We start from the raw sequence: 13,415 nt of genomic DNA, 5'->3' as shown, positions 1-13,415 counted from the left end.
GACAAACCATTTTTTTTAAAAAAGGTTTCCTTTTCTTTTAATTTAGAAGCCATAACAAATGTACCCAGAGTACTATTTTTTGCAGAGTACTATTTCTGAAAAAAGTGTACATCAAACGTTGATTTTGCAATGAATACTTTCACTGACACTAATTACCCTACCTCCTCCCAATTAGTAAGCTCCTAAAATTGTGATTAATTTGTTAATGTCACCTTAGTGTAAATTTCACCCAAGGTATAAAGCACAGGCTTCAATTACAAAACCAGCTGCAGTATTAACACGTGTGTACCTGTATGTGAGCTCCACACAGATCTCGGGCAGGTTCTCATTGAGTGCCTCAAGCCCCATCATGTACTGATGCTCCAGGGCCTTGTATAGCTGCCGATCCCAGTGCGTCTTCCACGGCACCATGTTGTCAGGAGAGAAACCCTACACAGTCACCAATACATTCACATTATAATTGCAGTCCTTGTTTTTTTTTTAAATCCAGGTGAGTGGAAAATCACACACCTCAATATGCTATGGCGAGTGAAAAATTGCACTCTCCAAAATAAATCAAATAGCTCAGATTGGATTTTGACTGGTACGTCTACAAAATTGTCTATTAAATCAGTATTTCCTGATTTGTTCAACAAAGAGAAATACCAGTTTAATGACTGCATGGAAGCCACTCCCATGTTTTTAATGTTTAATGTTTTAATAAAAGGACCTTCTAATCACCTAAATGAGTGTTGGTTTTTGTAAATAGTGGAAATAAACATACAAATTTATTTTACATGCACAGTTTGTCGAGTGTAACATGCGCTGGTTTTCACTCTCGTCAGATTTAAATTACGTGCGCTGTATGATTGCGATCGCACCCGCGCACCTTAAAAACCAAGGTCTGTAATTGTCTTTTACTTAAAGGTGCATTATTTGGCTTTTTAAACTTTTATTTGCAATAAATTATTACAAATTAATCAACCTCACATATAATTCCTTTATAATTAAATCAACAAAATTAAAATTATAGTAATATGCTGTCACTTACCATAAACTTCCCTAACTTTCATTTGCTAACAATATGAAGTTCTTGGAAAATTATTGTCATTTATCCATCGTTTTGTCAATTTGATGACTAGATTCAAATTCAAACTGTGATGTATGCAATCATTAGAAGTGTGCACGAGTTAGTTACTGTTGCAAGGATATTTTTTTCAACCCATACCTGCTGAACAAGGTTTGCCATCAGATGCCGTATGTCCATGAGTCCATCCTTCCACTTCTGCTGGTGTCTCAACAGGTCAATAGACATCAGCTGCTGAACCTACAACAATGGAAATGAATAGGAATGGTTAATGATACTTAAGTAATGAGAGAGAGAGAGAGAGAGAGAGAGAGAGAGAGAGAGAGAGAGAGAGAGAGAGAGAGAGAGAGAGAGAGAGAGAGAGAGAGAGAGAGAGAGAGCAAAAAGCAATTGCCGACACATAGGCTTCTCCTACCAAAAATCAGCAAGGGATCTTTCCCACAAACAGAACGGTACATACAGTGGCCTTTGATGTACTAACCGATTCCAGCATTAAGCAGGTTTTGAAAAGTGCCTCAAGCCACACAATTGAGAAAATTCTTAAACCATCAATGTAAACCAGATTAATATTTTCATTATCGTGCTATGATGCAAATAATGAAAAGACTGATTAAATGATTATGACACTGTGGAAGGTATGTAAATAAACATGTTACCTTTTCACAAATGACATTGTGCGACTTTCTTAGTTTTCTATTTTCTGTGGTGAGACGGTCTGCAGCCTTCTGTAGTTTCTGAATGTACGACTCCAGTTCCTCGGGGTTGTCCCACGTCACTTGAATATTGTCGCCTGAAGTCTTGGAACCTGGAACATAACATAATTTGTAATGGTATAAATTATGAAATACATTTTACTGAACAATATGATTATATGCATGGACAAATAAAGCATTCTATTCAAGGGCATTACTATTGGTAGAGGAAGCAGCAGACTATCCTAGAAAAATATATCTTAAAAAAGAAGCTGTTTTTAAGTTTATAAGTTCTATTTTTATTCAACTGAAGAAAACCTGATATTGCTCTATTGTGATTATTATTTTTTATGTTGACTGAAATTACTAATATTTAGCCAAGAGTAGTTATATTTGATGTCTCCCATGGAACATTTTGTTTATTATTGCACTGCGATTCGCTACACAAGTTTCAGAGATTGCTACACAATTTCAAAACATTAAACAGTAGTTGCTAATCAATTTTCAACTGACTAGAAATATTACTAATCAAGATTTTGAAAACAAAATGTTCCCTGCTCACTCATCAAAAGTGTGTGTACTTGTGTACGTATAATTTCAAAATGAATGTACCAGCTTTTGGATTCTTCACAAGTCTTTCAAAAGCAAGAGCAGAATCAAGCATCATGGCTTGCTGACTGGCTAACATCTGCTGGTCTATGGTGTTGTAGAAGTGAGCAACCTGATTGAAAACAGAAATACATTAAAATGTACCTATGCATACCACAGCAAGGACAAGCGAGTTGAATACATTTTGAAATCACTTTTATTAAAGTTCATTTCATTGGTTATGTCACTTTACGTTTTCAATTATATCAACAACATAAAACTGATTGCTCTGTGACATATGTTAAATGTACAAGTGCAATGTGCTGAAAGTAAGTTATAGCAAAAAGTTTTTTTTTTAAAAACATCCCCGAAATGCATTATAACAAAACCCACCTGCTTAAGAATGACTCCGTGTCTGTAAAATCTCTGAGCTGTGTTGGCAACTTGTTGTATTTTGGCCGGAACAGCAAATCCAATGCTGGACAACTGTCTGACCTCTCGGAGAAGGGTCACCAGGCGGTCACTGTAGTTGACGCGCAGCTTTCCGTCCTTGTGATTTAAGTCCATCAGTCGACCATTGGTTTCAAGACTAAAACATATTTGTAGTCATTTAAAAAAGAAAGTAAAAACAATATGTGGTACATACGATCATGAAATAAATGGACAAATATAATAAATGCATAAAGCTTTAAACATATTTCAGAGAAAATATTCTGTATATTATTTATTTGGTCATTCAAAACATTTTTTGGTACATTTTTAAGATTTTTTAAAATTTGTCACTGTATTATATTATTTGGTTTTTTATATTAATAAAAAAAAGTAATTCATTATTAAGTTCAAAGCACAGTTTTGAGGTGCTGATTCAAATCTCACTTACAATAGATATTATAGTTTAATTCTGTTATTCATGTTTTACACCAGTTACCACCAAACTGCAGGTTACTAACAGCTCACTAGTGATGAAAAAATATATATGATTTTATAAATGGTGCAGCTTAAAGTGACAGACCCTAGTTTTTAAACACTACAACATATTATTTTCTATTAGAATGATTTTTTTAACAATTGAAGTCAGACATTACTTTGAGTTTATTGTTTAGATTATCCATTTCCATACATCCGAAGTGTTTCTGGTCATCCTGGTGTTTTTAACCACAAAATGCATTTTTCATCATTTTAAAAATGCACATACCTGTGATAAGTAACAGTTATAGAGACGAGCTCCAGAAAACTAAGGGTATTTCCCTGTTTCAACATCACAGACTCTTCTTTCACTCTATTGTAATTTTATCCAAATGAGTTACTCAGGGAAAGGAAGGAGGACTCATTGGAAGATTTTTTTTAAGCCATCCCATTAGCTGTTGGGATGTTCGCACCAGACCAATATCCTTAGGTGAATATGCATTTGTTAGAGACCAGATGAAGTAGAAAAAGCAAACAGGTTTGTAGATTAACCAAATTTAGTGTTAATTTTCATGGGTTGAAACACAAGAACGTCCGAATCGTGAGAGCGAAGGAGAAAGAAGGAAGTTGAGGTCATGTGACCGGAACTAGGAAGGTGTACATCGGAAGATTTCATAGCCATTCGGCTGTTGAATGTTAGGACCGTAAGGTAGATAAGGGGGGAAATGCCAAAAGTCAGAGGTCAGGATAGCATATAAAGAAATTAGTGTTCATTTTCATGGGTTGAAGCTAGAATCTGCGACTTTAATAGTAATAATATTTTTTTTTAATCATGATTAATAAAACTATTACTATATAATTATACTGGATGTCAAAGTTTACTTTCAGTGAAATACTTTAACACTGACCTGAGTGGCTGCCGAGTATCCTCAATGAGCGACTGGATTTCTCTCGCCCACTCGTCAAACTGATCCCTGCGCCAGTTCTGCAGCTCCTCCAGAAGATCCAGCGCCTCCTGGTGGAACTTTTTGAAACCAGTTAAATCACCAAGCAGTGCTTCGGCCACACGAGTTGTTTCTTCTACCTGGTAACACAAACAGATTAACTAAGTACAGGGTCAGTCCTAACCCACCCCTCCCCACCAACCAAAAAACTAAACAAATATTATAACAAAAAACACACTCACCCATCCTAATATGTATTGGCAACTTGCCAGAAAAGTAACAGAATTGGTTAATTACAAATTTATAGTTTTTCATGTATTTTTTTTGGAATAGTTACTTAAACCAGTTCATAATTATTTTTTAGATAACAGATAATTGGAAGTGTTCAGTATTAGCATATATCCACTAAAACAATACTTCTGTATGAAATGCATTCAGATTTATGATAAAAAGGCACATAACTTTTCAACTTTTAACTCTGATCCACCCAGCTTTACAACCAGAAAATGTCATCACTGACCCAAGTTTCCAATGTGAAATATGTAATTTTGAACCTACATTTTTCAACCTCAAATTGTAAAAAAAACCCAACTAATGTAACACTATTTTGATGTGTGTCATAGTTTAGAGGACATATTAGTGAATCTAATTACCTAAATACAATTTACAGAACTAAATTAATATTTTTAAAATATAATTTTTAAAACCCTACGATCATGATCCATGACGTCGTTGTTTATGACAATTTATTTTCACTTTCAATCAACGACGAGTAATCCATCCATCATCTACTTCAAAGTCTGTATTATCAGTTATTTTCGGTGAATACATCCTTTACAAATTTTCTGTTTTCATTAAATAATAATATCCAACATGTTTTAAAAGAAATAATTATACAAATAGCGAGAAATCGAACTCATATGCGCATTTACAGAAATTTAGACTGGTTTTTGTTTTCTTTTCGATATTACGGTAACAACTTAAATACGAATACCAGTCAACAAAATACACTCAATGTGTTCAATTGTCATTCAACTATGTTTTAGCATTCACAGACTCAAGATAGATAACTCCTGTGAATGTTGACAGCTGTGTTTACAAAGACTGGTCATGTCTCGACTACAGTTAAGAATGAGTTTTTACGTTAGTTGTGCGCATCTTGACTGCAGTCGAGGATTGGCGGGAAAGAGTTAAGATAGCTGACTGCTTAATACAGGTCAGAATATACTTCATTAGATTTAGGTGACTGGCAAGGAAGTCTCCTAAGATGTTACAGTAGATTTCGCTATAGCAATTTATCATCTTTTTATAACAAGACCATCTCATATTGAATAAAGACAAACAGGCAACATTGTGCACGAAATTGATCTGTTATAAGACAATAACAAGCATCAATATAAGGTGATCTGGTCAAAAAGGACATTTGATTGTGTAATCAGTATCCATTTTCATAATAGGATAAAAGTTAATTTGCATAATTTATCAGTTTCTAATCTTTAGGATAGGATTTAAATTCATGGCACAAATTATATTAATCACAACATGTTAATAAAACTAACCTTGGCTTCAAGTTGCCTCACATAAATGATTTGGTTGACAATCTCAGGTAAATTCTTTCCCTTTGGAATAGGCTTTCTTCCTCCAGTTCTGGCACCGAAATCTTCAGCGATCTGTCGGATGTGGACTGTTAGCTGGCCAAGCAATGTTTCTCTAAAACACAACAACATTCCTTATGACAATTACTGGAAATAAACATGCTGTGTTAATACTTTTTAATTACTTTGATTGGTAGGTTGTTCAATCAGGACACTAAAGTGAATTCCGGCCCCACGCTTATAGAACCTTTAGAGTCTAGACTGAAGACTCTACAGAGTCTGTGATGATAATGTTACGGCCAGGCCATACAAACTGCTTGCATGAGACGTCATTAGAGACTTGAGTCCGGACTCTAAAGCACAGGTCCTAAATTGTCTCTATTAAGGTGCTAGGACAGTGAAATTGGGTGTGGTATTCCACTGCTATATGTACAGTATGTCCTTGTATTTAATAATGTAGTAGGCTGCTTATTCAAAACAGGTGGAACTTTTTCATCTGAATGACAAAAGCATTTAGATAATGAAGCTCATATCCAAGAGTGTTTTGATGGTATGTTCCCATGTAATTAATTTATAATGTAATCATTATAATGTACCCAACATCAAAGGGAAATAATGGATTAATTAAGCTGGTTGCATGCTTATTTTGACAAGCCTGGTATACTGGAAATCCAATTTACTCCGTATTATTTGCAGTGATGGGACTATCACCAAAATAATTTTCTGCAAGTATATTTACATTGTTGACATAATCTAATGCCAGACTTTTACTGCAGACAGTATTACAAAACATATTACAATACAATTACAAAGATATTCCTTCCTACCTTTCAGAGTGCATCTCCTTGCTAATACTTGGTCTCTTTATTAGTTCCTTGTATCTTTGAAATTCTCGGAGAAGCTAAAAAACATAATTCATCAAAAACAATGTATTTGTACTCTACTAAGCATCAGTAATATCAGTATCTTGCAGATGTTGAGATAAATGACTTGGACAAGATAAACATACATTTTAAACAAAGGAGCAAATATAGTGATTAGATAGTAATCCCTTTCTATAAACAATGGCTGCTGAAATATGATGTCTAAATAAGATCTCTCTCCATGGACACTGTAAAAAAACCTATCACAAATATAATGACTATCTAATACATTTCTCAATAAACATTAACAGTATAAAGTTTGTAAAATATGACATCATAAGTGGTATTATATTTATATTTAACTGATCAATAAACATTTTTGTTCGATGACACACAAATAAAAAGAATAGTATTAAATGTGGATTAAATGGGTTGAAAATGTAAGCACTAGCTCTGCCACTCATCAAATTCGCCAGTGGTGAATTTTGAAAAATGGGCATAACATTTTTTAATACGATTAAAGGGACAGACCCTAGTTTTTAAACACTAAAGCATATTTTTCACCCAGACCCTAGTTTCAACTCGCAAAAATGGACACTAAGTTTGGTTAATTTACAAACCTGTAACAAATTTGATACAACTGAGTGAAACAAGAGTCTGTGACGTTGAAATACCCTTAAAAATAGACTAAAACGCGACTCCATAATCATTACTTCTCAGGCCCACGTGCGTTTTTAAAAATATGAAAAATGCATTTTGTGGTATCAGAAACACCAGGATAAACACTTTGGTTGTACGGAAACGAATAATCTAAAGAATAAAATATAAATAATGTTTGATTTCAGTGATCATAAACGGCTCTAATAGTGAGAAATATGCCTTAGTGTTTAAACACTAGGATCTGTCCCTTTACTATTTTGTGGAAAAAGAACTGGGTTTCTACAATGTTTCAAGTTTAACACATAATTTGGCAAACTTTTCTGCATACTCAAAGCTAGCTCTGAGTGTAATAACATGTTAATTTGACAAGCGTACCTGCTGTGGGTTTCCATCGAGTCCTCGGAACTGTGTTCTCAGTTTGGCAGCGATCTTCTGCTCGGCTGGTGCCATGGCCCGTTCGTACTGTGATACGGCAGCAGCCCACACAGGCTGAGTGTAGGGGTTGTACTGCAGCGGGTTGAGACCCAGAAACGGAGTGAAGGCTTCGTTCACTCTCAGTTCGTGCTGTTCTTGAGAACCTAACAGTCGCAGTAACTGTTCATGAACGGTCCTTATTGACAAAATCTGAAAAAGAACAAAAGAGGTTTCGGGGACTTTTTTTTTTTTCCTTTTTTTTTTTTTTTACGAATCACACTACATTAAAAATAGAATAGGAAATTTAAAAGTATTATTACTGGTCAAAAAGTAACTCTACATGAAAAATGGAATGAAAATTTAAAAGTACTATTACTGGTCAAAACATTGCATGTTTTTTAACAATTAGAGCGATTCATATGAAAATGCCAGGGACACTGACAAAAAATATTTTTAATAAAATATACTGCTATGTGTCTCATTTAATGTTTCAGATAGTTTAATAACATGTAGAAATATGGATTGCAAATTTGAAACTGATTTGAAGGTAACGTTGCATACCATTTGACCTACTAAAAAAAGCATCATTCAGATTACACAACTTGAACTATACAATGTGTCTATGTATGTTCTTCAACTAATGCTTCTTACCAACGTGTTTAAACTACTAGTCTAAGAATAGCTAATATAAGGCTATGAAGCAATAATTCAGTTACATACCATAATAATAATACATGGGATATGATTATGTAGCTTGTTGGTACAAATTAAAAGTATAAATTTCAAAGAGAGTTAGGCTGGGCTATTTACTAGATAAGCTGCTGCACAACCATGTCTTTAAGACTGTTTTCCAGCAAATAATATAATATGTAATTGGTTAGCATAATAGTTGTGACGGCAAAAGAAATCTCAACAACTTGTATATACCTCTTCTAGCCTTCCAGCCAGTTTCTTCAAATTATCTGGAGTGACTTTGTCTCCCTTCCATGGATTTGGTCCATATCGCTTCCAGAACTGTGCAGTCAGTGTCTGACAAGCGTTGATCCATCTCTCACATATCGCTATCCCAGACCGCAGGGCTTCTCGCACAGAGCTGAACGGGCCGGTCCACACGTCTTCCTCCGATAGTTTCCGTTGAATATATCGACCCAGAGAACCAGCTGCAAAATACAGATGGGATAAAAACTGTAAGTGTACTGTACAATATGAAATCAGATACGATCGGAATATACAAGGATTCTTGTGCACTGCTTGCAGCAATTCACTGCTGTAGTTTTAACATAAGACGTGTGTTTTTTTAAAAATTATATTTACTTATACTCAGAGCTGCCAACCCTTAGCCACAAGTGAGAGTAGCATTCAAGACAAGCTGAGCGTAGCAAATGATATCTGAGCATAGCATGGCCAAATGGCAGAAACAACAGCAAAAGAAAACACCAAATAACTATGTCATAGTAACCGCAAAAGACTGGGTCATGCTATTTTTAGCATAGATAACGCTTGTCGTCGGTTTAGGGATACGGACATACCCGAAATGTAATGAATGTTGTCAAATAAGTCAGGCGATTTGAACAGGATTATGAATGACCAGAATTTTGTTTGTAAAACAGCATCGAAATGCAATAAACCCAAAATTAACTGTTGTGCAATGATGTGATCAATACTAAATTTGAATGCTTATATTCTTATTTCAAGTTAAAATTAAAATTACTCTATTCCTAACTAAAGAACAGTTCTTTGAAGGTTTTATAGTATGCGACACTGGGGTCGGCCTACAGTAAAACTACATGTCTCTTATTGAATACACCTTACTAACACCCGCTTTTCAACTGTACTCTGTAGACCTATAATTTGTGATAAAGGTGAAACATATACGCTTGCCAAATAAAACATAATTCGTTAGTAGAAACTTTGGCCAAATACACTAATCATCCAGTTATGTTTATCTGTTGCAAAAGTTATTACTGGTTTTCATTAGCATATCATACTGGATTTTTTTCAACTAAGCGTAGCAATTTACAACAATAAATCCACACAGCAACCAATTTTAAACAGATTTGCGATTTGAAAAAACCCCACAAAAAAAACCTGTACCCAAATAGCATCATTAAAAATGAACAGATTATTATTGGCTTACAGAGTTTCTTAAAAGTCTTTTTCTTTTTTTTTTACATTTCACTTAATGTATTACTAGAGTTACAGTTATATCAAACTACGAAAGTAAAAACCAAAACTTTTAAATAAACACCAAACTTTATCCAATTTTTTAAAAGACTCAAAGATGTGATAAAGAACAAGAGAGCTAAAAGTTTGTTTATTTTGTTTAACGACACCACTCGAGCATACTGATTAATTAACCATCAGCTATTGGATATCAAACATTTGGCAATTCTGATTCAGAGGAAATAATAAAGTTTGTTTTGTTTAACGACACCACTCGAGCATACCGATTAATTAACCATCAGCTATTGGATATCAAACACTTGGCAAATCTGACATGTAATCAGAGGAAATAATAAAGTTTGTTTTATTTAATGACACCACCAGGGCACATTGATCTATTAATCATCGGCTATTGGATGTCAAACATTTAGACATATAGTCTTAGAGAGAAAACCCGCTACACTTTTCCATTAGTAGCAAGGGATCTGTTATATGCACCATCCCACAGACAAGATAGCACCTACCACGGCCTTTGTTATACCGGTCGTGGTGCACTGGCTGGAACGAGAAATAGCCCAATGGGCCCACCGACGAGGATCAATCGAGGGCTTTACCACTGGGCTACATCCCGCCCCCGTAGTCAGAGGAAACCTGCTACATTTTTCCTGATGCAGCAATGGATCTTTTATATGCACCATACCACACAGGATAGCACATACCACAACCTTTGATATACCAGTTGTGGTGCACTGGCTGGAATGAAAGAGAGCTAAAAGATGCAGATGTTACAGAGACACACCGATGATTTCCATGAGGTGTTTCATGCGTTGTTCAGGGTACGTTGGGTTGTGCTCGGTCTGTTTCCACACGTCATCCAGCGTGTCCTGTGTGATGTCGATCAGCTCCATGGCGTCCTCCAGGGCCATAGACTCCAGGCCACCGTAGTCCTTCGAGATGGGCTTGAACAACTCGTGAATGTGCTCAGCTCTCTCTTTCTTATCCATACTCACTCCCGACTTAGAAACTTCATACCAGTACTGAAATTCATCCACTGGCGTTAGAATACCTGAAAACAAATGAATAAATGAATGTTTAACAACACCCCAGCACAAAAATACACATAGGCTATATTGGCTGTCAGAAAAGGTAATAAAGCTCAACATTTATGTTGCAATGCCATTTTTGAAGTAGTTAACAGGAGAAAAATATTTCATAATAAAAATATTTAATATGCTTTACAATATGAAATTTGGAGTTACAAGCTTAGCTAAATATTATAAACATTGCCACGATTCTGTTTTTGATACTTTTGTAATTAGACATACAATGGCTGTAAAAAGATCATGCCACAATTTTATTAGCTACAAGCTACTATTTCTTAATTTAAAAGTTTAATAAAAATCAATCATGAGGACTGATTGAACATTTATAGCCACAGTGATCCCATTTTAATGTATGTAAATATCAGAGAAAAGCATCTACATATTTTCAATGTATTAATGATGTAATGAACATACAATGAAGAATGCCTAGTCAAAACAAATGAGTCGGAGTTAGACAGGTCGAGTGACAAGCGACCACCTACTAGCAGCAGTTTATTACTTTGCTTTAAACAGTCACTATGATCATTCAATACAATTGCAGAATACAAAAATATATATATATATATTACATCATGGATATTATAATTATATAGTATGAAAAGAATACTGACATCACATAATTAGTTTACTTCTTTTTTTCCCCCAATATTAAAAACTATCATTCATACTTCCAAGATTTTCATCCCCGCCATCACCAGCGTTCCCACGGAAAGACGGATCTTGTTTCCTCATGGCACTGCCAAGACCTGCCTCCAGTTCGCTGAGAAGACTCTGGATTCTGGGGTCAATGTTACGGCCCCACTTGCCATCTTCTAACAACAGTGGTGCATACATCTTCTGAACGGAGTGGTACAGCGTGCTGAGTGGCGAGTCCACCATGGAGGAGATGATGATGTTGCTGTGCATGTTGTCGGGAGTTATAACATCAGGCCTGATCTTGAAAAACACAATAGCCTGTTCTTTGTTGTCATTGGGCAATATCTGTAGAAAATAAACATATATAATAGGTAAACATGCAATAAAGCAGGCCGTTTCCAGTTGTTTAATGCAGATCTTTTAAACTGTTTGTGATTTCTCATCTGTGGCTGAAAAATTATTTAACATTTATTTTCAAATAAAATACCATTTTATTTTACTGTTAACTCTGGCTCTCGTCAAACTGTGAATTTTAAAAGCAGTTGCCAAATGTTATTTAAATTTGGTGAAAACATTTTATGTAATAATTGACACTTTTTAGAAAGTAACTGTCGATTTCTACAATTTTAAAAGTTTATAAGACAATTTGACAAAATTATTTGCTCACCCAGAGCTAGCCATGGCTTATATTCTAAATAAAAACCTCCAACATGACTTTGTTGTGATGTTGATACCTGATATGAGGTACCAACAATTACGAGACAACAATCCTTCAAGTCAATATCTGTACAAACCTTATTTACAAACTCGATCCTCTTTCCTCTCGGATCATTCCTGGCTGCAAGCAATGGCACATTCCCATCATCAAGAAAGCTGTTTAATGCAGGCGATTTGTCCAATGCTTGGATACCACCATCATTAACGGGAAGAGAAAAGTAGTTGGCAGTTGTTGCCAACAGAAAGTTTTTCCTAGAATCACCTGCCATTATTGTCTTGTTTCCTTATTTTAAAATATATTCCATCTGTACTAAGGTACCATCTGAAAAAATAAAAACCATGATTCATGTCAGTTCCGGATCAACAAGCTTTTAGGCGTAAAGAAAAAATATGCGAGTTTCCGGTTTCCCAACCTACCCTAATTTTATGTAGCAAACCTGAAACTTTCTGAAGCAAAAAACTAAAATTTAAATTGCAAAAAAACCCTCCAAAAACCCCCAAAACATGGTTCCTGATTTTTTGCAAACCAGATTCAGAACACCTCGGCTGATTATGGTTTCTCAGTTTGATTCGATTTTAAAAAAAGAAAAAAGTTCCTACCTACCCTATTTTTTTTTCCAAGGATGAAACCTGAAACACATTTTGTTTAGGCCTTAGTAATGTAATCCTCATTTGTGTATCTGACTGAAAATTATGAAGTTCAGAGGCCTGATTCACAAAGTTCTCTTAAGGATTTTTTAGGCTACATCACATCATCGAGAATGCATTGCACTATCATGACTAAGATCGCAAAGTTGGAAGAGTTTAGTGCATTAGGTCCCTGCAGCAGTTACTTTTCCACAGGCGATGTTGTTGTGAGTGATCTGTCAACAAACGAGTGGTTGTTTGTTCAATCTTTTTGCACATGCCTACATCCAATGAACATGTGTTGTGTACATGTAATACCGTTATGGTAAACATGTTATCCATTATGATTACATATATTGGTTACAAACATAATTTTAGAAACATGTGGTGTTATCCGTTTCATAATTAAATAGTGATTATGCCTTTAACTTGTGTTGTATG

General features: G+C 35.1%; 1 protein-coding gene across 3 annotated transcripts in view; it reads right to left on the bottom strand.

Moving 5' to 3' along the window:
- Window positions 1-13,415, bottom strand: part of LOC121374143 (cytoplasmic dynein 2 heavy chain 1-like) — an 81,757-nt gene that overhangs the window by 66,850 nt on the left and 1,492 nt on the right. For all 3 annotated transcript variants that reach the window (XM_041501104.1, XM_041501107.1, XM_041501105.1), the window contains exons 2-14: window positions 12,425-12,669; window positions 11,663-11,975; window positions 10,691-10,957; window positions 8,656-8,888; window positions 7,690-7,938; window positions 6,619-6,692; window positions 5,756-5,906; window positions 4,161-4,336; window positions 2,740-2,935; window positions 2,371-2,479; window positions 1,723-1,871; window positions 1,208-1,306; window positions 290-429 (exon numbers count right to left, since the gene is read on the bottom strand). In XM_041501104.1, the coding sequence (XP_041357038.1) occupies window positions 290-429; window positions 1,208-1,306; window positions 1,723-1,871; window positions 2,371-2,479; window positions 2,740-2,935; window positions 4,161-4,336; window positions 5,756-5,906; window positions 6,619-6,692; window positions 7,690-7,938; window positions 8,656-8,888; window positions 10,691-10,957; window positions 11,663-11,975; window positions 12,425-12,616 (2,348 nt within the window). In that variant the 5' untranslated portion in view covers window positions 12,617-12,669. The remainder of the gene's footprint in view (window positions 1-289; window positions 430-1,207; window positions 1,307-1,722; window positions 1,872-2,370; window positions 2,480-2,739; window positions 2,936-4,160; window positions 4,337-5,755; window positions 5,907-6,618; window positions 6,693-7,689; window positions 7,939-8,655; window positions 8,889-10,690; window positions 10,958-11,662; window positions 11,976-12,424; window positions 12,670-13,415) is intronic.

Source organism: Gigantopelta aegis, chromosome 6 (assembly GCF_016097555.1).
Source record: "Gigantopelta aegis isolate Gae_Host chromosome 6, Gae_host_genome, whole genome shotgun sequence".
NCBI lineage: Eukaryota > Metazoa > Mollusca > Gastropoda > Neomphalida > Peltospiridae > Gigantopelta > Gigantopelta aegis.
Note: the sequence above shows the minus strand (reverse complement) of the source record. Positions and strands in the feature narration are given on the sequence as shown.